General features: G+C 41.0%; 4 protein-coding genes across 6 annotated transcripts; 2 read left to right on the plus strand and 2 right to left on the minus strand.

Annotated features, from left to right (window-relative positions):
• Positions 1-1,938: 1,938 nt before the first annotated feature.
• Positions 1,939-2,614, minus strand: LOC112194262 (agamous-like MADS-box protein AGL15). The gene has a single exon (XM_024334511.2). It carries the CDS (start codon positions 2,612-2,614, stop codon positions 2,000-2,002), a length of 615 nt encoding a protein of 204 aa, XP_024190279.1. The 3' UTR covers positions 1,939-1,999.
• A 3,113-nt stretch (positions 2,615-5,727) lies between these two features.
• LOC112193289 (putative F-box/FBD/LRR-repeat protein At4g03220) lies at positions 5,728-8,642 on the plus strand. 3 transcript variants are annotated; one of them, XM_024333371.2, is made up of 5 exons: positions 5,728-6,744; positions 6,868-6,970; positions 7,053-7,929; positions 8,032-8,211; positions 8,317-8,642. In XM_024333371.2, the coding sequence occupies exons 3-5, from the start codon at positions 7,138-7,140 to the stop codon at positions 8,584-8,586; spliced, it is 1,242 nt and encodes a 413-aa protein (XP_024189139.1). In that variant the 5' UTR covers positions 5,728-6,744; positions 6,868-6,970; positions 7,053-7,137; the 3' UTR covers positions 8,587-8,642. The 3 variants fall into 3 exon arrangements, with proteins under 3 accessions (XP_024189139.1, XP_024189136.1, XP_024189137.1); XM_024333368.2 differs by having other exon boundaries at positions 6,868-7,929; XM_024333369.2 differs by lacking the exon at positions 5,728-6,744 and having other exon boundaries at positions 6,751-7,929.
• A 351-nt stretch (positions 8,643-8,993) lies between these two features.
• LOC112193449 (ABC transporter B family member 29, chloroplastic) lies at positions 8,994-13,624 on the minus strand. Its single transcript, XM_024333595.2, has 10 exons — positions 12,980-13,624; positions 12,792-12,878; positions 12,592-12,699; positions 12,180-12,446; positions 11,810-11,893; positions 10,717-10,933; positions 10,400-10,485; positions 9,753-9,940; positions 9,473-9,602; positions 8,994-9,308 (listed from the first exon to the last, which is right to left on the minus strand). Exons 1-10 carry the CDS (start codon positions 13,556-13,558, stop codon positions 9,171-9,173), a joined length of 1,884 nt encoding a protein of 627 aa, XP_024189363.1. The 5' UTR covers positions 13,559-13,624; the 3' UTR covers positions 8,994-9,170.
• Positions 13,625-13,711: 87 nt separating this feature from the next.
• LOC112193450 lies at positions 13,712-16,145 on the plus strand. Its single transcript, XM_024333598.2, has 2 exons — positions 13,712-15,106; positions 15,680-16,145. Exons 1-2 carry the CDS (start codon positions 14,033-14,035, stop codon positions 15,926-15,928), a joined length of 1,323 nt encoding a protein of 440 aa, XP_024189366.1. The 5' UTR covers positions 13,712-14,032; the 3' UTR covers positions 15,929-16,145.
• Positions 16,146-27,156: the final 11,011 nt, after the last annotated feature.

Consider the following 27,156-nt stretch of genomic DNA (forward strand, 5'->3'; position numbering starts at 1 on the left):
CAAGATTTGGTCATCCTTCAATTGAAGGAGTTCAAGAAGATAGACAAATTGTGTGTTAGTTTTTGTCTAAACAAGATAGCCGAGCTAGTGCTATTTGAAGTTGTAAAAGAACATATCCTTTTGAATACGATGATTCTTATTTTGGGTTCTCAAGAGTAAGAGCCCCGCAATATTTTTAATCTCATATTTGAGGTTTTCACTGCGTAATCAAAATATGGTGTCCCGTTTGTTTATTTTGGTTTCTGCTGCCCAGTAAGGATTGATCCGTGTACTGCAATCCCTATTCTCCAGAAAACAGTTTATGTCCTTGTATTTTCAAATTATAGAAGATGACATTTTTCAAATGGATCTCATGTTCATGCATTAATTAAGGAAGGAATTATGTCTGTTACTGGGAAGGGGGTAAAGGATCGATATTGCCATAGAGATCTCTGGCATTGTTTTGCTTTGAGCGGGTTAGTAGTATCTGCATCTGAATATCGATCTCAGGTGAGAAGCTTAGAAAAATAATTACTATCGACTGGAGATTGATGGAGATTTGGCTTACGTACAGACAAACCATCCATTAATTTAAGCAGCAAAAGGGTATATGATTTATCTTCTTCGTTGGTTTCTTATATTTTGTATCAGTAACTGTCAGCCGCAGACAGTTGTTTATGCAAGATTGCATTGTGATATGTCTTTGTCTGGTTGCTCTCCTCTTTTTTTCTTTTTTTTGAGAAAAAGATAAAATTCATTCAATCAACCGGAAAGCATACATTGGGGGGGGGGGGGGGGGGACATGAACCAAAACCCCAATAAAACTGCAATTACAGATAGCATTAGGCCAATGGGCCCAAACTCTAACCACAATACGCCCCTTTCCAAGGCTACAATATTGATCATATGATCACCCCGAAAGTTCCAGTAATACCTCATAATCAACCGCCAAGAAGACTGCGTCCTCTTCAACACCGTGTCCAAAAGTACTAGACCACGTGTAAAGGATCGCTCGTCAACGACTCGACACCAAAAGTAAACCAGAATTGAACCAAATAATCCACGTCCTCGGGGATGACACCATTTACATGGCATGGCACCTACACCCAATCCTATCTCAAAAGAGTAGGAACTCAACACTATCTCAAAAGAGTAGGGACTTATTAACACTAACCTAACCAAAAAAGAAACCCTACTAAAAACCAACAGACCACTGTCACAAACCCTGTCCCGTCCAGGACAGGACAGGACATGCAGTGGTTTTGCTATTCAGGGCCTATCACGGTTATCGGTAGGGAGAAGTTAGTCACCGACCTCTACAGATCCACCCTTGCTGGATGGAGACCCGCCCCCACCCATGTCTCTCCACCCCAAAACGCCAAACCACCACCAGGCTCCCATGACCCCCACCGCAATCCCCCACAGCCTAGATCTGGCATAGTGGCATACAGAGACCACACCATCGGGGCAAGTCACATAACCAACTATCCGACCACCGAGAGCCCCTCCACCATTGATCAAAACCCGGCGCAGCCCAACGTACTAGAGAAAGCTAGCCATGACTGCCGTCCTAGCTGTGACCAAGGCATGAAGCCAATCCAAAGAATCATCGCCGCCACCCAAACGAAAGAGACACCGGATGCTCTGGTTGCTCTCCTCTATCTTCTCATGAAATTTAGAAAATGAGCATTAATACGAAGACTAGAAATAGCTCGACAAGTTAGACCACAAAAAACCCTCATTATCAGCCCCGGGGCCATAATTTGCTAAGACGAATCATGGAATTTCAAATTGTTCCTCAAAGAAACAAAGGATCGATCATATAGATAACTTTTGATATTATTATTTTAATGCTTTATACACATGAACAAAACATTGATCGTTTCAAAAAGAAAAGAAATCGCAAGACCAATACAGGTCTTGGTAAACTCATGAGTCATGAATGAATAAATTTGGGTTCAGCACTAATTGCTTTTCGACAATATATTATCACAGCCGCAGTTGCAAGATGTCGGAATGCTCATCGCTGGATCTGTGATGGACGATTGTAAAGTGAAACAGCTTTCAATTTTGTGCTGTAAACCATCCTATTCAGGCCATGGTCTTGAAGGACATATGGCCTTTCCCTGATCCTCCCCTCAAACCCTCTGATCAGGTTCTCTTTCTCCTGCACAGCTCGCTGTTCATCACCCGACATAGACCTCTGCAACATCTCCACAAGTAGTTCCTTCTTCTTGTCATTGACAGATAACAACGCCCAAAGTTGTTGCTCCTCTAGGGCACACAGCTCTTCCCTACTCAAGTCATCCAACTCTTTTCCCATTCTCCGCGAGATCTCCAAACTCAGCGCTGCATGTTTTCCCTTCAGTTCATGAATAATGTAATTGTCACATGGTTTTGGCTTCTCCAGTTTCGCAGGTTCGTGGCGGCGGCCCTCTTCTGGCCTAGACTGCTCCACCTCGCCCTTGTATCTTGAAAGAGTGTGCTCCATGCTGGTGCTCGAGAATTCATGAAGCTTTCCATCGCTTGTGAAAGCGATGATCGCTACCTCCGCATCACATAAAACTGACAATTGATGAGCCTTCTTGAACAGAGTGGCCTGCCTCCTGATCCCTATGTTTTCAGTGGTTGGCATCGAACGTAACTTCTCGTTTCTGTTTTCTTTCCCTAACTTCGGCAAGTATTTTTTTTTTCCCCTAAGAGAGAAATTTAGGGTTGACTATTTCAATTTTTATAATATAATATTCATATGGTGTGGTTGCTTATATAAGGATTCGATCAGTAGGTCATACGGGAAAGTACGACAATGATTAGAAGACAATATCAGAAAAGGAATAGGTTACCGGAAAACAAGGATAAGAACAAGTAATCAAATCAGGTATGGGTTGATTGCTTGCTGAAAAAGTAATTACTCCTTTTTATTCACCCAAATATGAAAGGATTATGAATTAATTAAAGAGTAAGAGCAAGTGCACCCGTAGTCAAGAAAAAGCAAAGTCAAGAAGTCAAGAATTCGACCAGTCAAGTTACTATTCACTGCCACTGGACATGTGTCTACACCCGTTGTTTTTCTTGCCCGGTCAACACGGTTCATTATTATATAATTTTAGGGGGGTCTCGAAAATCGACTTTTTACACATACATAATTTGGGAAAACTTCCTTCATAAAAGTTATAGAGATCGTCGATACGATCTCGTGCATACATGGAACGCAATATTCGGAGTTCGTATGAATTTTTGAAATCTGAAAATTTTCTATAAATAGCTAAAAAAAAAAAATTCTATTTTGTTTCAAAGGACGAAAATTTTTCATTTTTTCATTTTCCCCCCTGCGGTTCTCTCTCTCGCAGCTGCACTAGACCCGTTGTTTTTCGTCCGACCCGACCCGGATTTTTCTCCGTCCTCCGGCCAAGGACCCGGCCCCCCCGAGGTCGCCTCACCTCGTCCTGCCGCTCTGTGGCGTCAAACATCCCAAAAGCTTCCCCTAGGCCGAGATCGAAGCAACCCAGGCGGAGCAAATCGTCCGGCCACGTGAATCCTTGCGGCGCAGTGGAGGGTCTGGTGATGACGTCGCCCAAGTGAATCCTTGCGGCGCCACGCATCGATGCCCAATCCTCCACTGCCTCCATTTGGCGCGTCGACCATTGTTGAGCTCCTCCTCACGTCAGCCACGATCAGGCTTGGAAACCGCTGGCATCTAGGCTTGACCGGTCAGGAAAATAGTCATGGCTGTGACTTATTTCTTGGCTGTAGTCAAGAAAGGCAAAACCCACCCCAGTCAAAAAACCATCGGTGGAAGCATCATAATCCATCTCAAGGTCATATAGTCAGATTTTTCTTGACTATGCCCAGTCAAGAACAAACCAGTGGACTTGCTCTAAGTACTAGTCTTTTACTCTCTCTTTTTATTTTATAAAAGTGATCTTTATTCCATCAGTGTCTTTTTATGACATATTATCAATTAAACCACTATATGTTTTTGTCTCTCATAACTATTGCCACTGCATTTTTATTTTTCATTATTTATAAAAATACCACTGCCTTCAAATAATTATTGTTATTAATTGAAAAGCTACTACCAATGAGCGAAAATATTACTATCAATAAACCAAAAAGCTACTGTCAATGAATTGAAAATATACTGTCATTTGCCTGAAAAATTACTGTCAGTTAGTTGACAATAGCCTTTCAAAAGATGATAGTGCCTTTTCTGACGATTGACAATAATTTTTTTGAAAATTGACAATAGCTTTTTGGTTGGTCAATAGTAGCTTTTTAGTTATTCGACAATAGTTTTTTTGTTCATCAGAAGTAGCTTTTTTGGACGTTGACAATAACTTTTCAATTAATGATAATACCTGTTTTGACGCAATTGCATTTTTGTAAATAATGAAAATCAAGAGTGTAGTGGCAATAAATATTGATATTTCTTATATTTTGCGGGGTTTATTTTCATATTTAAGTGGCCTAGAGAATAATAAAATTATTAAAAGTGGCATTATGTATCATTAGCCCTATGGGTCCAAATTGCACTTATATGTAATTATCTCTATTCCTTTTGGGTCCAAATTGGAAAACTATTTTCCCATTAGCCTGCCTAATAAATGGGCAAAATATAATGGACAAAATCAAAACTTTTTTTTTTTCATTCCTAATAAAAAAAAAAATTATATATATATATATATATATGCGCATGTTCTTCCCCGAAATGAAATACTACAAGCTATACTTCAAGAACCCTAATTAACTTAGGTAAAAAGTTAAATGTTTGCAGCTGCTACAAGCTAGGAAAATGAAGAAAATTTAGGAATCTGAATACAGATTAAATTGTTTGGAACTTGATCGAGAAAATAAACCTAGCCCGGATTAACGAAGGGACCTGGACCGGCCCACAAGACCCGGTTTATATGAACGAGCTTGGATCTTAAAATTTACAATGAAACTCGGCTCGTCATTATGTAAAAATGATGTAAGGCCCGGCCCGGCCCAACCCGCTAAGGATGGGCCTGGTCGAGCCCACCCGGCCCGTTGATGACCTAAGGACAATGCATGAAAGCCATTGTTTTAGATCTTTAGAATCTCGTAGGTTCATTGTGAATTTTGATAGATCCATTACAGCATTCTTCTGGTTGATCAGCCAAAATCTGTTGGTTAGGACTAGTTTGGGATTGCTGTGACTTATAGAAAAAAAAACTGTTGCTGCTGTGTTGTGAGAATAATCAGCTGTGAATTACAACAGTTTCGTGTTTGGTAAATAATATTTTTTAAAGTGCTGTTAGTACATAAAACAACTGCATAGTGTGTTTTGATCCACATCAGATTCTAAAAACAACCTCTAGGCTGCTTCTAAAATCTGCTGCTAGTGATCTATAACTTTCAATTAAAGCTTTTTTTTTTATTTACCAAACACAATAAAATCTAAAATTTTGAACAAAAGCGGATTTTTTTTAAAAACGAAGCAATTCTAAACGGGGCCTTAGCCCCACATGTTGAGGCTGAGCGGCAGAGGTGAAGAAACTAGTTTAGTTAGGATTAATAGTGTATAAGTGAAGTGTTCAACAAAAAGGTGTACGTGGTTTTCTTGGTGAAAGAAAGCTAGTGGATTACAAACGACAACCATGACAAACCCATCAACAAAGGAATCTCAAATAGCTCTACAACTTGCTGCTCATCTTTACCAGGCACGAATGTAGGGGTGGGCTGAGGTGTGCTACAGCACACCCCAACATTTTACGGGGAAAAAATTATTATATATATGTTTGATTAAGATATGTTGTAGTTTGCAAATAACAAGTAGACAACTAGACAAAGAAAATTTTTCTCCTCTTTCTCTCCTCTTTTTCAGTTTTCTGTCTCCTCTTCTCTCTACCGGGTTTTGCATTTCTCATACTCAACTCTCACTTCTCTAATTCTCTTTGCACATCATTATTATAGGGGTCGGTCTGTCTTCTTTCCTGCACTCATTCTCATTCTCTCAACCTTGCGAAGGTATTACACTTTAACTTCTCTTCTATAATGAAATTTTTGACGAAATTAGAATGTAATTTATGTTAGAATTTGAGTAATTCATGTTAGAATTTGAGTATTTATCGATTTGTTGATGTAAGTAATTAAATCTATTGATCCCTAATAATTTAGCCCACCTCAAATTTAATTCCTGGTTCCGTGCCTGATCTCTACTGTTCTCTTGATGAAGAATGAGAATGACTGAGAGTCGACCACGGAATGCGCTGAGAATTTGGGTTCTTGGAAACCACATCTGATCTCCCCATACTCCAACTAAGAAATGATAAACAAGAACCATGCTTGGAGAATCTAATCGCATATTTGATATATACGAGAATCTTTGAATACTAGGTCAACAACGTGTGGACCATTAGATATAGACTTTATCATTTGCTCCCACCCTAATTTTGGGGTTCCTTTTTACCAAATATTAGCATAAACAATGGTTGCCGAACAGAGCTTTTAAACAAAAGTTGGGAGAAGCTTGGGTTTTTCCGATGGAATTTGAGAGATGCATGGAAAAAACACCCCCTTAGTTCTTTTTGATGGTGCATTCACATGGCTCCTCAAAAGCAGGCCTCAGGAGCTTTGTGAATTTACAAATTTATTTTACCAAAGGAAGAGAAAGCAGACGATGCTGGATGCTGTGTTTAAGCACCATTCACGACCAGATCTGCTCAACACCAGATTGCAGAATTAGGGCTCTCTGTGCATTTCTTCTATTAGGAGATTAAAGTCAAGTTTAGCGGGGTAAATCAGGTATATAGTATATATATACTAGAATCAAGATTACAACTTCTCTTTAACTAGTTTGGTTAAGTGTATTATTACAAGAATGTAATGAAGTTTTAATTTGGTATAACTTCCTTAATTGCCTTGTAGTAAATTGAGACCGACTTCTCTTGCGAGAGTCAGCTAATGGCTACTGCAAGTTGTGAAGGTGAAGGAGGTTGTACGGAGAGTGAGAATATGATAGGAACGTTGGGTAATCTTCCCGACCCAGTTGTGCATCACATTGTTTCTTTTCTTGCTATCACTGACCTCACTCGTTTTGGCTGTGTGTCCAGAAAGTGTAGAGAACTTTATCTATCAGTTCCATCCTTGAATTTTGATGAATTTTCCTTGGCTAATACATCCTCATGTTATAAACGGATGAAGTTGTTGAGGTCTTTGGATAAGTTCTTGATTCATCGTGGGGAGAATAAGATGCACAAATTTCGTATTCGGTGGGTTCCCCTTGAGTACGTTGACCATGAAACACCATGCTTTTGTGGTTGTAATGAGAAGTCTCGAACGATGGCGTGGTTACACTATGCAGTAAGGTGTAATGTGCAAGTGCTTGATCTTGAGATCTCTATATTTGAGGATGAAACACCATTAGCATTTCCATGTTGCATCTTTCCGTGTGAATCTTTGAGGTCTCTGTCGGTGGATATGAATTGTAAGATTCAAATACCCTCCTTCACTTTCGTCTCTAATCTCACGTACTTGGAGCTGACAAACGTTGAAATAGAGGAAGAATCATTTTTCAAATGGATCTCACAATCCTGCAAATGCATTGAGGTATTGAATCTTGAGGATGTTCATGGGCTAAAAAATATCAACATTGAAAGCTCGTCTTTGAAATCATTATATTTTGAGTATACTTTCAGTCAGACTAGCATCTGTCATCTTAATATATCAGGTGAGAAACTTGGCAACATAACTATTGTCTGGGGATTTGATTCACCTAGCAACAAATCGTTTAATGTTTCTGCTCCAAACCTTAAAAGCTTCTATTGGGTGGGGAATTTGATGATTCACTCATATATGAGAGAGCTGGTAGGCTTAGAAGAAGTTGGGTTTTATCTAGAGCCTGAAGAAGATGAGATTGACCATGTCCTAGATGATATCGGCACTTCACACAAGCGTAGCTTTCTTGTTATAAAGGAAGATGCCATGAAGGTAAAAACAACCCTGCCATTATTTTTCTCCTTTTCTTCTAGTTTGGTTGAAAAGATTTGACAACCAATCTGAGATATATGTGCCTTTACATTGATATTGCAGGAACTATACAAGAGAGGAATTTCGCCAACTTCGTTTGGTAATATTTGTTATTTGCGTTTGCATATTGGGAGCTTCGTCAGTGACTTAGTCCCATCAATGGTGTTTCTTTTCGGAGCAATGACAAATCTGAGTACTTTATACATCAAGTCAACTCCGCCTTTATACGACTTCGGATCTAATGTGAGTTTCTATGCCAGCTTTCTCATTTATGATCTCTACATTTTGTCATTGTTAGTTTTCCGATAGGTTTCGATTGATTAGCTTGTTGTCTTATTGTTTTTCCAGACATCTGGTTTCGACATGGGATACTGGGAGCAGCAAAACCTCGGTTTCATTTATAAGCTTAAAGAGGTTACAATCGAGCTTTCCAACGGATCTAATGGAATGGAATTAGCAAGATATATTCTCGAGCATGCTCAGTGTTTGGAGAAGATGGTCGTAGTTTATCTACCCCACCAGTGTGATATTGTTAAAAGGATGTTAGATAGAAGCAAGATGATTTCTAGTGGCACAGTTGTCTTCAAGGAAAATCGATGTAAAAGAAAGCTGGTCTGATATATTTCATATCAGAACCTTAATAAATGTTGATGGATCCATTTTGGACTGGTTTACTTGGTCTTGTTGAATTAGGTACTCCTTTATTGTTTTAGCAGGCTAGGAGTTCATGCTAATTGAGGGTACAGTCAATCGAAACAAGTTTCCCATTACTTTCTTTACTTTCCTTGCTATACAAAACCTCTGTCGAGGTGTGACCAAAAGATGAACTGTGTTTGCAATTGGTTAATTGGATATGAGAAAAGGCGGGGCGAAAAGCTAGAGTAACAAGACATTTGCATTTGGAAAAATCATCACAATTTATTTATCTTAAAAGAAGGCTAATTTCCAATGCAGAAGTTGTCGTTGGGGAAAGAAAAACAAGGCCATTTTGATTATTGTCAGATAGATCGAATTCTTAGTGTCAGTTGAGACTGTTGATGGATTACTTTTGGAATTTACTTACCTTGGAATGCTCTTACAAATGACTAGCAAAACTGCTCATCAAATTCTATTAATTAAGAACCGTCTGTACATAGCAAAAAGGTTGTTCTGGCTTTCTGTACATGGCAAAATATTGATCCCACTTCTTTTCGCCATGACAATCAAGTCACAAGCCCCATTGACACATGCTGACCACCCAAAAGATCTGAGCGGGTTAGCTCTTCAAGTTTTCCATCATTTAAAAGGAATACTCGTTTAGCCATCAGAACGGTTTCCAACCGATGAGCAATAACCAGGACCTGTTCATGAGTGCAATAGAAAATCCATTAAAATGAAACCCTGCAAGACATACTTGTTTTACTACCGGGTGCACATTGCTTCAGAAGCAAACAGATCTACACAGATGGTTTTACTACAATTAATATTATTAAAAGATAACAAGATAGGGCATGCTCAGCCATACCGTGCGGTTTTCCATCATGCGTTCGACAGCTTGTCTCACCAAAATCTCAGACCTGCTATCTAAAGCAGAAGTAGCTTCATCCAAAATTAATATTGAAGAATTATGATAGAGAGCCCTTGCAATAGCTAGTCTGCAAGCACAGAAGTTTGTTAGCGAAGTGTTGGAGTATCTAATATCTTGTGAATCAACATCTGTAGTTTTGCACCATGAACGTTTCTATTCCCATGGATGGCCCTAGCAATTATGCTACAAATCAATGGTAGAATCAGGGTTTCCTCACCTTTGCTTCTGACCTCCACTCAAAGTTGAGCCCCTTGGTCCTATGTCAGTATTGTATCCTTCTGGAAGTTTCTTGATAAACTCATCCGCATTTGCAGTTCTTGCTGCATTTTCTACCATTTCCATGTCAATTTTTGTCATCAGATCCTTATATCCAATGTTCTCGGCAACAGTGCCTGAAAATAATGTCTAACACAAAAGTTACCAAGATTATAATGACCCAAAATAAAATACTATCAGAGAACATTTGTTTTTAGAACACTATGTTTTCCAGATTCATGATGCACCTGTATCACCTTTTGCACATCAGGAGTTATCCAGTGATCATTTAACATATTAATTCAGAACCATGTGTCCATGTGTGTATCATACAAAAGAGAACAACTTTTTAAAATTCTGAATTTTGCAACAAGGATTTGGCATGATGAATGATATCCAAATATCAGCTGAATAAACAGCATACCAATCAACTCAAAACTGAACACTAGTAAAAAAGAACAAACAGCCAACTAATTAGATTTTGCTCAATATTAGCAGCATAGAAGGTAGATTGAAGATTTCGTGTTTGATCCTATGCAGTGAAGTTTATCGTTTCTTTTTTAGAATAGAAAAAAAAAACACCAGAATTTAAATTCGTAAGTCACTCACTATTTCCTGAGAAACGAGGCCAATGTTTCTCCTCAAACTTGTCAACCTGATGTTTTTGATGTTATGGTTATCAATGAGTATATGACCTATGCACACAAGAAAGTGACAAAGTCAGATATTGGTCCATCAGAAAATGACAAGGACCAATTCAATTTCCAAAACTTAACTAAAGGTTCATGAAATTTTGCAGAATACTCTTGAGCTTCAACTTAACTCCAGCAGTAAAAGCCAGCACTGGGATAGGAGCTGCTCTGTTTTTTACTATTTTAGTTTCTCTAGTTTTCTTGCCAAGCTAGTATAGAGCAGCAAAATCTCACCAGACAAAGGATCATAAAGCTGAAGAAGTAGTTTTATAAGGGTTGTCTTTCCTCCTCCAGAGGGTCCAACAAGAGCAACTGTCTCTCCAGCTTTAATATGCAGATTCAATCCATTCAGAACATGAGGGGAATTCTCTCCATATTTAAATGATACATCACAAAATTTCACCTCCCCTGTAGCGCGGTTTAAATCAATAGCATCTGGATTCTCCATCATCTGTTTAATAAATTGACACATGACACCAAAGCAGCTTGAGTAGTACGTAGCAAAACTGAACATCACAATGTTGAGTATAAGAAAAAAGTAAATGGAAGAGTAAGAGAACATCTCTATTATATGATTACCCAACAAAGAAATACTAGCATTCATATTCAGCAAGTTCTACTCCGGAATGGGATAACGATAACTCACTTACATAGCAAATCAGCAGTATACATAATAGATATTACAAAGAAAAATAAAAAGATCTATGCATCAAGAAAACAATAGAAAGTGGAGCAATAAAAAGAGAACACTAAAAAGGGAAATTTTGTGCATCATATCAGCCTTGCACAATATTTGAATGTAAAATCTAATGTTAGGCTCAGTCGCATGACAACCTATTTAATATGAATATATAGCGTGCATAAATTCCTCTGGGCTTTTGTCACGTGCAAAGTTGTAGGAGTGCAAAAGTTTGGCTCAACCACAGATTTCTTGAAGATTAAGATTGTCATTCTGCTGGAAAAAAGTGTCTAGAAAATTAAAGGAATCTGCCAATCTGGTTCACATCACATGTAAACAAACCATCCATAAAAAAAGAATCGTGGCAAAGGCATGAATGAGTAATTAAAATATCACTACGAATGGAGCATTCAAATCGCACACGGGATACTTAACTGAGAAACAGGAAAACAACAAATTCACAGCATCCTTTATTCCTTTAAAATTTATATTGGTATGTCCTTATATCACAACAAGTATCAACCTAAAATTAAATAAAGCAAAACAAAATTTTAAAAAGAACCATGTGTGTCTGTGCACATGCTTGTGCGTAATAAAGATCAAAATACAGATAAACCATGGATTTACTATCGATCTTAAAAAGATTACCGTTGATTTGAACCTGGTCAGGTCAAACAACCGTTCCATAGCTGGTTCACCTTGCTTCAACTCATTGTATGCTTTTCCAACACCCTGCATTTACATTAGGATTGATAAGTTAGACAGCTACTCAATAGCTGAACAATAATAATGATAAGCTAGTATGAAACCATTGAAACAATTTTCCGTCACATAAAAGTAGGTTATCAGTATCTACTGGGTTTTAAAAAGGTGAGTTCAAGAACATAAAATAAAGCTCAAGGGTTTTAAAAAACCTCCAATACTTGTATACTAACCATGTCATTTAACAATATTATAAAAAGTAAAACCAATACTGCATCATTAACACACAAAAAGAAAAAGCATCAGATAATAATACCTGAATTGGATCGATGAGAAAAATCAATGATGTTACAAATGAAACTATGCCAGAGATATTGATTGAGCTACTACACAACACCATTGGACCAACACACAGCATAGAAAGCCCTCCAAAATATATAATCTGTATGATCTGAGGAATAAGTGCCTTCATTTTCTTCTTTTTCAAACGCTCACAGAGGTCAGTGTGAGCAAGCTTCTTAAACCTAGCATTCTCCCACAACTCTGCATTGCTTGCTTTCACAAACAGAATTGCAGGGAGGACCTACAATACGATCATATACAAGAAATAATCACAATCCAAAATATAATGACCAAGAAAGTCCACAACACAGACAACCACACCACTAGAAACTATAATGTCAATGCAAGACATGAAATTGAGTGGGGATTTAACACGATAAACAAACCTCATTCAGATAAGCAGAGAGAGCAGCCGTGCTGAGCTGGGCCTTGTTAGATATTGTTCGAAGTTTCTCACCGAGATAAGCAATGACAAGAGCCATACATGGAATCACCTACCAATCAACCAAAAACCCAAACCACATTCACAAACACCCCAAACCAAGCACACAACCAGTGACTTTACAGGAAAACAAAACTTGCTCACCACAGCTGAAATCCCAGACAACGCAGGACTAATGGCCACCATCTTCGCCGCCATAACGGATATCTGCAGAGCACTGGGTACCACAGTCTGTCATTTTCACAAAAACCAATCAAAAAACCACATAACAACAAACAACACACTGATTCAGCATTGGCAAATGCAGCCATTTCAAAAGACACTCAACTCACATTGAGAACAGCATACACAGTATCCGCAACATCCGAGGCCTCAGCAGTGATCCTATAAGCAACATCCCCACTCTGCTTCGCCCCGGCCCCTTCGAAAAACCCCAAGTCCCTCTCCAGAACCTTCTCCCACACATGAACCCGAACCCGAAACGCCGCGTTCAATGCGGCCTCCCAGAGAAACGCCTGCTGCCAATAGACGCCGACGATCCTCGGCAGGACCAAAACCCCCAAAGCCAAGCCCTCATTTTGCAACGTGGCTGGGTTCAAACTTCCGATTTGGGCAGATAAATATCCGATTTTGGGGACAATTTGGGAGAGAGAGTAGACGGAGACGAGGCTGCAGAGCCAGCCCAGGAGGATGGGCTTTTTCTCGGAGAGAATGAAGGGTTTGAGGGATGTGAGGGAGTGGATGGGTCTAGAATCTGGGACCTGATTTTGGGGTTTTGGGGGTTGGGAAAGAAGGTGGGTGTAATTGAGGAGGTGGGTGGAAATAGGGTATAGGGTTTTGGGTTTAAGGTAAAACGAGAGGGATGGCGATGGAGGACGACGGATTAGAGAAAGAAACAATCTTTGGCTCATTTTTTTGTTCTTTTTTTCCGGTTTCAGTTCCAAAGTTCCAACATTTATACTCCTACCCGCCTAAAAAAAGCCCAGGGCTTTATTGGGCAATTGATAGAGGATATTTTTGACATTTAGCCCACCTTCACAAATCCTCTAAAACCCAATATTCTAGCCCCAAATTACCAAAAGAAAATTAGGGTTCCTTGTGCTCTGCTTTTGGAAGCTCCCCATCTATTGATTTCCAGAAGACAGAATCGACCAGTTTTGGCTCGCACATCCTTCTGTTAGGGAAAGCTCGAATTGGGTACATTAATGGTGGTACGTACTAGGACCAACTCTACTAGTTTGTGTTTACTACTGTGAATCTGTATTAGTTTGATTCAGTGGTTGAATGAATGTAATTGATGTTTTAGTATTCAAAGTTCCCATTTAGTTGAGTATAAATATTTGAAACCGAGTTCTATTACAAAAGGACACAACTTTATTAGATTCATGAGAATGGAACCCAAAAGTAAGTTGGTGGCTACTGCAAGTTTTGGTGAAGGTAGAGGAGGTTGTATTGTGAATGAGAGCAAGAAAGATAGGCTTAGTAATCTTCCGGACGAAATCGTGCACCACATTCTTTCTTCCTCACTTAAAACACCTATCCTTGATATAGAGGACCTCACTATGTTCAGCTGTGTGTCCAAAAGATGCAGACAACTTGTCCTGTCAAACCCGACATTGTGTTTTGATGGATTTCAGAGGACTAGAATATCCACCTGCAGTAAACGGTCAAAGTTGATGAATTCTTTTGATAGGCTGTTGGCTTGCCGCGGGGATTGTAAGTTACAGGTCTTTGATGTATCATGGAATTCACACTATTCATGGACAACACCATGCTTCTGTGAAGATAACAAATTTCGAGTATTCACTTGGATATACAATGTTCTAGTTAGGTATAAGGTTGAAACGCTTCATGTTTTTATCGAACATGGCTTACTAGATGATGATCACATATTACCTGCATTTCCATCCTACATCTTTCATTGTGACTCCTTGAGGTCTCTGAAGGTGGACGTAAATTGTATGATTCAAGCACCCTCCTTTGCTTTTTCTTCAAATCTCAGATCCTTGGTGTTGACTAGTGTTACTATAGTAGATGAGGAGTTTTTCAAATGGATTTCATGCTGCTGCAAGTTCATTGAGGATTTATGTCTGGATTCTGTTTATGGGCCAAATAATGTCACCATTGAAAGCTCATCTTTAGAGTTATTTCACTTCAAGTGTGCTGCTAATGGTAGGATATGCCATCTTCACATCTCAGGTGAGAAGCTTAAAGAAATAGCTGTGGACTGGAGTTTTAATCCGTATAGGAAAATATCATTTGGTATTCTTGCTCCGAATCTTAAAAGATACAGGTGGACTGGGAATTTGATAAATCACCCAAATCTGGGAAATTTAGTATCTCTAGAAGAAGCTGAGATTCGTCTGAAGCCTAAATTGGATGGCTGGGACAATGTACTTGAGATTCTTTGCAGATTACGTGGTGTTAAAGTTTTTCTTTTAACTGAAGAGGTCACTAAGGTAAAGTGAACTGCAATCCTTTGAACTGAAATCTTTATAATTCCAAAAATTTGATATTTTGCACTTTAAAGTTCTTTTCTTTTGCTATTTCTTTCATCCTATGGAAATGATAGGGTTAGCTTTTGTATATTTCATAACTTAGATTCTGTACTCTCTTAAACATCAGCTAGTATGGAAACTCATTTTTTCTTCTGAAGTTTTTGTTCAAACGAATGCAAATTAAATTGAAAAACTTGATATGGGTTTCTCCCTATCATTGCAGCCTCTGTTTAGTGAAGGATCCATACTAGGTCCATTTGAATTAACTTTTTATTTTTGTATATATATTAGGAGCTTTATTATGGCCTAGTTGCAGAAATTTTCCTTTTAATTGGAATGCCTAATTGGTGCACTTAACACTGAAGTCTAGCCCATCTTTACATGAGAATAAATTTTAATTTCTGTTTAAATAAGTCTACATTGGTTTTTCTGTCGCAAATTTAAATTTTTTTACAACTATGAGCATCTTCATCAATTCTTTGCATATTTTGGTCATTTTCATTTGATTTTCTTGTTGTCGTCTTGCCTTTCTAGACATCGGGGTTTAATATGAGACACTGGAAGCTGCAAGACCCTGCTCTTTTCAATCAGCTTAAGGAGTTTACAATAGAGCTCTGGGGAGAACCTAATGGAATTGAACTAGCGAGGTATATTCTGGAGCATGCTCAGAATTTGGAGAAAATGGTCATTGTTCACCTGCCGCAACATTCTCATGTTAAAAGGGAGTTGAGTAAAAGCAAGACGATTTCAAATGCCAAGCTTTTCTTCAGTACATATACCTAAATGTTCATAGATGAGAGTCTGAGAGATAGCATTTATATTCAATGAGTATGCTATATTGTACCTCTAATCTATTACTCATTGTGTGTGTGTGTATTGTGAATATTTCAGAAATCTGTTTAATTTTGTTTTTCTGTCACATGTGGTTGGGCTGAGGTGGTGGAAGCATGTAATCTCTGAATTGAAATTAGAGAATGACATCAGTGTTTGCTTCTCTAAAGATGCTTTTGAAAGAGATTTCTTCAAAGCTTTGGGAGTCACTTGACATTAATATTCTTAAGCCTTCAAATGGGTGTTAAACTTGCCATTAACACATTTGATGAGAATTTTCGAGTCTCTTTGAACTTAAATTCTTTTGAAACCCACGAATAACTGTTTGGATAGCTAGGCCCCTGCAACGATCAAGGTTTTTGGTATTAGCTATGAGGGGGAGCCCTAGGGGTTGTGGATAACAATACCAGAGGTTGCCTTCTTTTTGTCAATCACTGAGCCATCAAAGTTGCTTTTGACTTTAAAGGCGGAGAATTTAATCATTTTGGGGACGGGTTTGAAGAGTAGACAGAGACGAGGCTAGGATGGAAATGGAAGCTGATTTTGGATTAGGGAAGATGAGAGGGGACATGGGTTCAATTAAACGTTTTGTGGAGGAGAGAGTATTCAGTTGGGAATTAGGCGAGCGCCCGACGGATATTTATTTTAGTTTAATTTTATATATAATATGTAAATAAGTGTCTTATTAATTTTTTTTTTTTTTTTTAAGAATATCATGTCGATATATATTAATATTTAGGCCAGAAAGGACCATTACATATCCTCCATCTACCATCTATGGGTAGATAAAGAGTTTGTGGTAGTAGCATAGTGATACATAGATTAGGTCCGATCATTTGACAGTTCCATGCTCATATAGGGAGCCTATAGACTATTAATCGTACTACCACATAGTCAATAGGTAGAGTAAACAAGACTCGATGACACTCACTAAAAACCTAGAATCATAGCTCCCTAATAAAGTAGAGAATTATTTAGAGAAAAAAACCCTAATTAATTAGAAGCCCAACAAAGTTCTAAAGAAGAGGTGTAGGTCCAAGTCCAACAAAACAGATCAGGCCCAGGTCCAATGTCCATCTCTTCACCCACATATCATACGCAAGGCTAAGCTCGTCCCTGCCCACTCGGGCACGACCTGTGCCTCTCTAACCATGGCGCTCCACGACTTGCGCCATCCAAGCCGACCCGTCTCGGCGCCGCCACAGTCCGCCCTACCCCGATCTGCACCACCTCAATCCCGCACCTCCACGGTCGAGCGCCGCACAAACCATGTCGGCACTAACCATCTTACCGCCAAATCTCCACAGCGACAATTTAGCTCCTCCACGAACTGCCGCTATACACCACAACCACGACGCTTCAGAGATAGCCCACTAGAAACCTGCTCCCCAACACCATCTTGCCCCTACCGCAAACCACACACCTCCTCGCAAAATACCTGAGCAATAGCAGCAAATACCCGTCCGGCAGCACAACGCAAACGTCGGCGTGGCCATGGGCCTTTCCAGATGTCTGGGCGCCGCCGGACGAGATCAATCTTCTAGTCGGAACGCGCTGCCGCCGGCTTTAGGGTTTCTCAGAGAGAGAGAGAGAGAGAGGTTATTCGACTATTCATTAAAATAAAAAAAATTATAGTTAGCAATAATTGATTGAAAATATAGGAGGAAGTTAAGTATATAACGAGTACTTACAAAGTAAAAGTTAGTTTTGAAATATTTAATCTTACCCAAAAAAAAAAAAACATTCTAAACATTTTTCTTAAAACTCGGCAATGTCTAGATTAATCGAGACGACTATCCATGTTCTACCCAAAATACCCAAATCTTTAATGGCATGGTAGACTCGACCAAGAAGGAGGGAGGTTTGGAGGAAAACTAAAGACTTAACATTTTCATTCTTGCCCAGAAATGGGTGAATAGTTACAATTTAAAGGAGACTGTAATTGTCTCATGCAAAACAACCTAGCAGACTTCAAGGACCACATTCCATGTCATCAAGGCCAGTTGGCATTTGGGATACAGCAATACATAAACTTACTCACTACTACTGGTATTGGTCCTAATGGGCTTGGATAGTAGGGTGATCCTAACAAGTCCTCCCCCCTTGTATGGGTACCTGTCCTCAGGTGCAAAAAGAAGGAAACCATGCCTTGATCTGGTAAGCCTCTTCCCAAGTGGCGTCATCCACCGGCAACCCTACCCACTGTATGAGCTACTTAGTGATGGTGCGTTTCTTCTTCTTACAGACTGCCATATCAAGTACTTTCAGTGGCTGCCAAACCAATTCACCCTTGCTGTCAAATTGGGGAAGTGTGGAGGATAAAGGAACATCATCCCCCACCCTTTTCTTCAACAGTGATACATGAAACACCGGATGAATTGTAGCATGAGCTGGGAGAGCCAACTTGTACGCGACTTTACCTACACGAGCCTGAACTTGGAAGGGGTCATAGTAGCGGGGAGACAGTTTGTGAGAAGCTCGTTTGACCACCAATTGCTGGCGATAGGGGTGCAACTTAAGAAACACCCAGTCACCCTCCTGAAATTCGCGCTCAGTCCGGTTGTGGTCAGCATTTTGCTTCATGCGATTCTGTGCCTGTGCCATGTGAGTTTTGAGGGATTGAAGTAATGAGTCACGGTCTTGCAGGAGGCGATCCACTGAGTGAACAGAAGTGGAACCGGGATTGTACATGGATATTGAAGGTGGTGGGGAGCCATAAACAGCTTGGTATGGGGACATTTTGATTGTGGAGTGATATGTGGTGTTATACCACCACTCGGCCCAGTGTAGTAACTCCGCCCAAGAAGATGGCTTATCCGAGACAAAGCAACGCAGATAATGTTCAAGAGATCGGTTAACTACCTCAATTTGGCCATCCGTTTGAGGATGGTAGGCGGAGCTGCGACAGAGAGTGGTGCCCTGGAGCCTGAAGAAGGCCTCCCAAAAGTGGCTAATGAATACCGGGTCGCGGTCACTGACAATTGACTTGGGCATGCCATGTAAGCGAAAAATTTCCTTCAAAAACACCTCAGCAATTTGGCTGGCACTATACGAGTGAGATACGGGCACGAAATGACCATGCTTCGAAAGCCTGTCCACGACAACCAAAATCGCATTCTTACCATTAGAGGGAGGCAACCCATCGATGAAATCCATCAAAATGTCGAACCAAATTCTTTTTGGGATAGGCAGGGGTTGGAGGAGCCCTGGGGGTGGATGGTTTCATAAATCTGCCGCTGACATTGATCACAAAAGGCGATGAAGGCTTTGATTTCTTTGCGCATCCCCGGCCAGGCAAACCTACGAACCAAGCGGATGTAGGTGCATAGAAAACCTGAGTGTCCAGCGGTGAGGGATGAGTGAAATTCGAGCAGAAGTTTCGAGCGCCATTCTGAAGTTGCAGGCACGTAGATTCTGTCTTTGTAAAGCAATTGTTGGCCACGCAAGGAGAACCCTTTCTTGGTTGGAATACCTTGCTGCAAGTGAGAGATTAAGGTCTAAGCTTCTAGATCTCGCGCACAGGCGTGCTGAATGTGCTGCAAACTATCAAAAATTGGGGCCGAGACTGCCTGGAGTGTGCACAGCTCATGTTGCCGGGATAGCAAGTCCGGCACCGTATTCGACTTACCGGCGCGATACTCGATGGTATAGTTATACCCCATCAGTTTGGCCAACCATTTGTGCTGGGACGGAGTCGAAATGCGTTGATCCAAGAAGTGTTTGAGAGTTTGGTGGTCAGTGAAGATAGTGAACCGATTACCCAGCAAATAGGGACGCCATTTCTCAATTGCGAAGAAGATTGCCAACATCTCCTTGTCATACACCGACAAGGTTTGGTTTCGAGGAGATAAGGCCTTGCTCAAGAAGGCTATGGGGTGTCTCTGCTGCGACAAAACAGTTCCTATACCGAGACCACTTGCATCAGTCTCAACCACAAATGGTAGAGAGAAATTCGACTGGGTGAGTACCGGTGCCGTGATCAGAGCCAATTTCAGAGCCTCAAATGCCAATTCCGAGGCAGGAGACCAGTGGAAGTTGTCAGTCTTGAGAAGATCAGTAAGTGGTTTCACTAGAATACCATAATGATGGATGAAACGATGGTAGTATCCTGTTAGGCCTAAGAAGCCGCGCAGGGCTTTGAGACTTTTGGGCTTGGGCCAATCTTTGATGGACTGCACTTTCTCTGGATCCACAGACACGCCTTGGGAAGATATGATATGGCCCAGGTAGTGGACTTCGGGCTGACCAAATGAGCACTTGGATAATTTTGCCTTCAATTGGTTAGTGGGCAAAAGTTGAAGAACCTCTTGTAAATCACGGATATGGGAGTGGAAATCGTGACTATATACCAAGATATCATCAAAGAAAACTAACACACATTTGCGAAGTAATGGTTTAAAGGCTTGATTCATCAAAGATTGAAAAGTAGAAGGAGAGTTAGTCAAACCAAAGGGCATTACCACAAACTCAAAGTGGCCATCATGAGTGCGGAAGGCCGTTTTGGGAATGTCATCCTCATGCATATCGATTTGGTGGTAGCCGGAGCGTAAGTCGAGCTTGGAAAAATGAGTGGCTCCATGTAACTCATCCACAACCGGTATCGGAAAACTATCCTTGATTGTGACCGCGTTTAGGGACCGGTAGTCCACACAAAAATGCCAAGTACCCTCTTTCTTCTTTACCAATAGCACCGGAGAAGAGAAAGGGCTACAACTCGGGCATATGATACCTTGGGCCAACATTTCAGTGACTTGGGCCTCCAGCTCAGCCTTTTGGGAATGGGGGTACCGATATGGCCTTACATTCACTAGGCTAGTATTTGGGAGTAGGGTAATGTGATGGTCAGTGGACCTGGCTGGTGGAAGGCCCGAGGTGGGTCAAACACATCAGAGTAGCGGTCAAGGAGGGCCTGGAGTGCTGGGTCCTGAGGTTTGTGGTTACTAGGTATGGGGATTTTTGGGGATTGAGCTAGTGAGTCCCACTGATCAGGGGGAAGAAGGGATAAAATTTCTGAGGTTGGGTGTGGGGAAGAAGACTGGGTAATACCCTGGAGTATATGGCAGCGCCCATCCGTGTAAAACATCATTGTCTTTTCCAAGAAATGCCACCCAATCAGGCCTAACGAGTCGAGCCAAGGGGCCCCCAATACAAGGTCACAACCCGAGACAGGAAGAAGAAGTAAGGAGCCTTGGAATGTGTAATCTTGGATGGTGACGGTGACATCGTTGACAGCCCAAGAAGGGGAGAGAGATTGGTCGGATGCGGAAGAGAACCGGAACCCAGTAGCTGACGAGATAGTGAGGTTCAATCGTTAGGCAACTGCTGGGTTTAGGAAATTACAGGCGGCGCCTCAATCGATGAAGACCCTAATCGGTGAGCCTTGGATGGAGCCATTAAGGCGCATCATCTCGCTTATGGTGGTATTGGTGATGGCATGCAGTGGGTAAGCAAGTTCCGTCTCCTCACTTGGCTCGTCCAGCGTGGGTGGGCAGTCATGAAACTCTTGTGAATCCTCTGTTGGTGGAGAGGTGGGGTAGCCCAGAATGGCCATGAAGCGGCGTTTACAAATGTGGGTGGGTGAGTACGGCTCGTCACAGGTGAAGCAGAGGCCTTTGGCCCTGCGCTCGAGTTCCTCAGGTCCAGACCAGACGCGTGGGTTCCTGTTGGGCACAGGCCTGTTGTGCTGGTGGGGCGGAATTGTCGTTGGTGGAGTGGGGTGCACAGCTGTCGTGGTGTTGGGGGTGCGGTGTGGCTAGGTCGTGTTGGTTGTATATGGTGGACCAGTATAGGGTCTGGTGTGATGGGACCAGGAGGAGAGCCGTTGAAAATGGCTAGGACGTGCCTCATGACCCGCCGGTGTGTCCGACAGTTTGGCCTCATAGCATCGTGCCAAGCGCTGCGCCTCGACCAGAGTAGTGGGGTTGAGTGCCATGACATCGTGCTGGAGAGAAGGTTTCAGACCACCTAAGAAGATGGGGATGAGATGGTCATCACCCCAATTCGGAGCCCAAGAGAGCTTGGTGAATTTGTTGATGAATTCCTCGACGGTGGACGTTTGTTGCAGATGACATAGCGCCACTTTGAAGTCGTAGTTTGCACCGGCCCCGAAATGGGCAAGGAACGCCGGCAAAACTGTTCCCAAGTGATGACGATTGGCGTTGTTCAAACGCATCCATCCAAATCGAGGTTGTTGGGCCGAAATGGGTAGCAGCGAGGGTAACCTTCTCCCAAGGAGGAATCCGATGTGTGCGAAAGTAGCGCTCGGCCATGGAAATCCAGCCGGCAGCATCCTCGCCATAGAAACGAGGTAAATCGACCTTTGGCGGTCGGAAATGGGGCGGTTCCTGCTGGTAAGTGGTGTTGTTGTGACATAGTTGTGTGTGGTTTACTGGTAACAGTAGTTGTGTTTGGGATGTTGGTGTTTGTGTCTGGGCAAAGGAGGTAATGGTGGCATATTGTGGGGGTACCGAGTGGTATGGTGGTGGAGTGAGTGGGGATGGCCCCGGAGGAGTAAGAGGATGAGGACCCGAGCCGTCGATTGCCGGTGATGAAATCGACCCAAATGTAATGGTTGGGATGGTGGTCGGTGTAAGAGGAGGGGGTAATGGAGTGAAGGATGGGGCCGGGGAGTTTGATGAGGCTGGTGGCTCAGAAGAAATGGGTTGTCTTTGGTGTGTTAGGGAGTGGACCAAGGTGCTTTGAAGGGCGGCTATTTGGGCTGAAATGCGATTTTCGAAAGCGTCTTGACGGTGATTGATGGAGTCTACGGATTGATGGAATTCCTCCTGAAGCGTGGCAATAGAATGGTGTATTTCGGTGACATGAACCGGTTCAAGTTCATCTGGCTGGTGAGAGGCCGAAGCAATGATGGTGGTGGTTGGGTTGGGAAGGAGAGGGGGAACAAAAGCGGAGGTGACAGGGGTGGAGGAGGGAGCAGGATTTTGCAAGGTCCTTGATGGAGCCATGCTCTGATACCAGTTGGTAGACTCAACCAAGAAGGAGGGAGGTTTGGAGGAAAACTAAAGACTTAACATTTTCATTCTTGCCCAGAAATGGGTGAATAGTTACAATTTAAAGGAGACTGTAATTGTCTCATGCAAAACAACCTAGCAGACTTCAAGGACCACATTCCATGTCATCAAGGCCAGTTGGCATTTGGGATACAGCAATACACAAACTTACTCACTACTACTGGTATTGGTCCTAATGGGCTTGGATAGTAGGGTGATCCTAACATGGCACTTGTAAAGGATAATTTCGACATTTAACCCACGGCATTGTTACATTTCCCTTAAACCCTCGAGTAAAGGCCCAAATCATCAAAATAAAATTAGGGTTCTCTGAATCTCTGTACTCTACTTGATCGCAATCTGTCGATTTCCAGAATCTAGCTAGAGCAAGCTCGAATTCTGCTGGGTTACATGCACGGTGGTAAGTACTAGCATCAACTCTACTTAGTTTGGCCTTTACTGCTTTGTTCATATTCACAAACCTTGATTAAGCTTTAGTTCATCCCCTTCCCTTGTACAAGCACAAAGACAGGAGTTAGTTTCATGGAAGACAGGGGGAAGCGTAAGTTGTTGGCCACTGCAAGTTGTCAAGGCCAAGCAGTTAGAGCTGTTACCGAGGGTTTAATTGATAGGCTGAGTAATCTTCCAGACCATGTTGCTCATCACATTCTGTCATTCCTTGCTATTGAAGACCTTACTCGTTTCGGATGTGTGTCCAAAGGATATGGTGAATTGTATTTGTCAGCTCCGTCGTTGAATTTAAGGGATTTTCCTGCAAGAACTTGGTGACTTATGATAAGAGGTTGAGGTTGTGGAGTTATTTGGATAGGTACTTGTTTCATCGTGGGGTTAATAGGATAGCGCGCTTTCATTTTCACTGGAACCTTGATATACACCAACCAAAAATCTTTCGTGAAGATGAGAGATTTCGTTTGGACAAATGGATCTACAATGCCATAAGGTGTAACGTTGAAGTCCTTGATATTAACATCGAGAATTCGTGTCTGGAGGCACCGCCCTTACCTTTTTGCATCTTTCTGTGTGGATCTTTAAAATCTCTAGTGGTCGAGATGTATTGTAAAATTTCTAAAGCACCCTCACTTGCTTCTCTCTCCAATCTGGAATGCTTGAAATTGCAAGATGTTATCATACTAGATGAGGGGTTTTTCAAATGGATCTCATGTTCATGCAAATGCATTAAGGAATTGTCTCTTATACATGTTCATGGGAATGGGGGAATGCATTTCACTATTGAAAGCTCATCTTTGGAATCATTGTGCATTAAGTGGGTATATGGTATGTTCCATCTTAACATCTCAGGTCAGAAGCTTAGAAAAATAATTATTAACTGGATTTTTGCATATCGTACGGACAGCCCACATACAGATATATGTTTGAGGAATCAACTTAATCTGGGAAGATTGGAAAGTTTAGAAGAAGCTGAGATTTGTCTTCTGAATCATGATGACTTTGTCATCGTATCTGAGGTTCTTTGCTGCTTATGCAGTGCTAAAGTTCTTATACTGAACAAAGAGATTACAATGGTAATGTGACTCTATCGTCAACATTTTCTTTGTTTTTTTTTTTTTTTTTTTTGGCCTTGCTCTTGGTACCTTTCAATTATGTCTTATTTAGATGGGACTATAATATTTCCAGACTAGCACTAAGAGTGGACATTTACATTTATATATCTTAAATTTTCTGTATACTAATGACAGTGCACATTAATATTTAATATTGGCCATGAATCATTATAATTTTCATACTTCTAGAAGACATGAAATATCAAGTACGTCTAGGATACATTTGGAATATAAATTCGACATAAAGTAACTTAATGATATATTGACTTTCAGGCTCTGTTAAAGGGAGGTTCCATGCCATTGCTAAAGAATGTTTGTTATTTGAGTATTCATAATGAAGGCTTTCTAGATTCTAGTCCCTGCAATGACCTCTCTTTTGGGAGGAATGTCTAAGTTGAGTACGTTGATCATAAAGTCTAACCCATTCTTCCGTGGTCCTAAAGCTGATGTAAGTAAAAGTAGGCTCTCTCCAATTTCTTCTTCTTCTTCTTTATTTTTCTTGAATAGGAGTAAGTTAATCACACTTACAATAACATTGCGGTCTTATTATGGCAAACTATTTTGGAAATTTTCAATTGATTTGCCTGTTGAATTGTTGCCTTCTCAGTGTTGTGGGTTTAATATAGGATACTGGAAGCTGCAAAACGCTGCTTTTATTTATCAGCTTAAGGAGGTTACCATAGAGCTCTCCCATGGGTCTAATGGAATCGAGTTTGCTAGATATATTCTTGAACATGCTCAGAATTTGATTAAGATGACTATTGTGCATTCTCCCCGGCAGTCTAATGCTATGAGGAAGTTAAATACAAGCAAGATGACTTCCAATATCACACTTGACTTTCAGGAAGATCAAAGAAGAGGACCTCAGAAGCAAAGAGGAAGAAGGGTTGTCTGATGATCATAATGTCAACCATCTCACCAGATTAAGAATCACAAAGCAGTAGTAGTTTTACAGGCAGTGTCTTAACTTAGTCCAGCGAGGTCAACAAGAGCAACCTGTCTGTTTCTCTGGCCTTGTTCTGAACACTCCACCCTTTGGGCATGCTGTTTTTGACTGTTGTTTTTCGTTCTAAGTCTCTTGCTAGCATGTCGTTGCTCTTTTTTTAATTGAGAACAAATGTTTAGTATGTTTACAACTATAGTATTTCGGTCAATGTACAGTTTCAATCGAAGTACGCTATTAGTTTCATCTAAACACCGAGTGTATGTGTACAGCTCTATCATTTACTGTGCTTGTTGCATAAATTTTTGGCGAACCCTAAATTGTAGAGAAAATGTATATTCAGATAAAAAAAAAATTGCTTTGGGTTTTGAGATACCAGAAGAGGATGCAGATGGAGGAGCGATCAGAGTAATTAGAAACATCTCTGCCTCATTAATCTTTCAGTTCCATAGTTCCAAGCTATAGATAGCTTGTTACCCGCCAAACAAATTATGTAATGGCACTCCAAAGGTGTAACCAACACAACACCAATGGGTAAAGTTCGATGACCAAAAAACATTATGCCCAAACCCATGTCAGGCCTATTTTCGACATTTAACCTACAGCACCTTTACAAATCCCTTTATTCCCAAAATTCAGTTTAGTTCAACACTCGGAGAGTAAAGAGAGAAAGAAACGATCGACGCCCATATTATCTTTTATTTAGGGTTTCTCTGCTCTGCTCTGCTCCACAACCCGTCGATTTCCAGAATCCTGACGAAGGAAGATGGGTGGGCACGGAGCTGTTTAGGCTCGCACATCCTCCTACTAGCTAGAGCAAGCTCGAATTTTACTGGGTTACATGCATGGTGGTAAGTACGTACTAACATCAACTCTATTTCGATTGGCCTTTACTTTTTGTTCAGCTGCGTTTGCTATATTGACAAAACTCTCTCCTTTTCTTGTAGGCTTATAGTATAAATTGAAACGTTTCTAGTACAAAAGCGAAAACTCACCACTGACAATTTAGCTTCCAAGTTCACCATTGAAACAATGTTATTGATGTTGTAGTATTTAATCTCCATATCCTTGTAGGCTTCAATAGTGTAAAGTGTAAACTGAATTACCTTTTCGCATAAGCACAAATCGACACTAGCTAGTTAGTATCATGGAAGACAGGGGGAAAAGCAAGTTATTAAATACTACTGTAAGTTGTCAAGGTCATGCAGTTAGAGCTGCTACAGAGGGTTTGATTGATAGGTTGAGTAATCTTCCGGACCATGTTGCTCATCACATTCTTTCATTCCTTGAAATTACAGACCTTACTCGTTTCGGTTGTGTGTCCAAAGGATGCCGAGAACTTTATCTGTCAACTCCGTCATTGAATTTTGATGGATTTTCCAGCGAGCACTTACAGGGTTATGATCAGAGGTTGAGATTGTGGAGTTATTTGGATAGGTACTTTTTTCATCGTGGGGTTAATAAGCTAGAGCGATTTCATTTTCACTGGGAACTTCACTATGCAGACCAACAAACAATCTCACGTGAAGATGAGAATTTTCGTTTGGACAAATGGATCTACAATGCCATAAGGTGTAACGTTGAAGTCCTTGATATTAAGATCAAGAGTAGGTATCTGGAAGCACCGCCCTTACCTTTTTGCGT

Source organism: Rosa chinensis, chromosome 3 (assembly GCF_002994745.2).
Source record: "Rosa chinensis cultivar Old Blush chromosome 3, RchiOBHm-V2, whole genome shotgun sequence".
Classification (NCBI taxonomy): Eukaryota; Viridiplantae; Streptophyta; class Magnoliopsida; order Rosales; family Rosaceae; genus Rosa; species Rosa chinensis.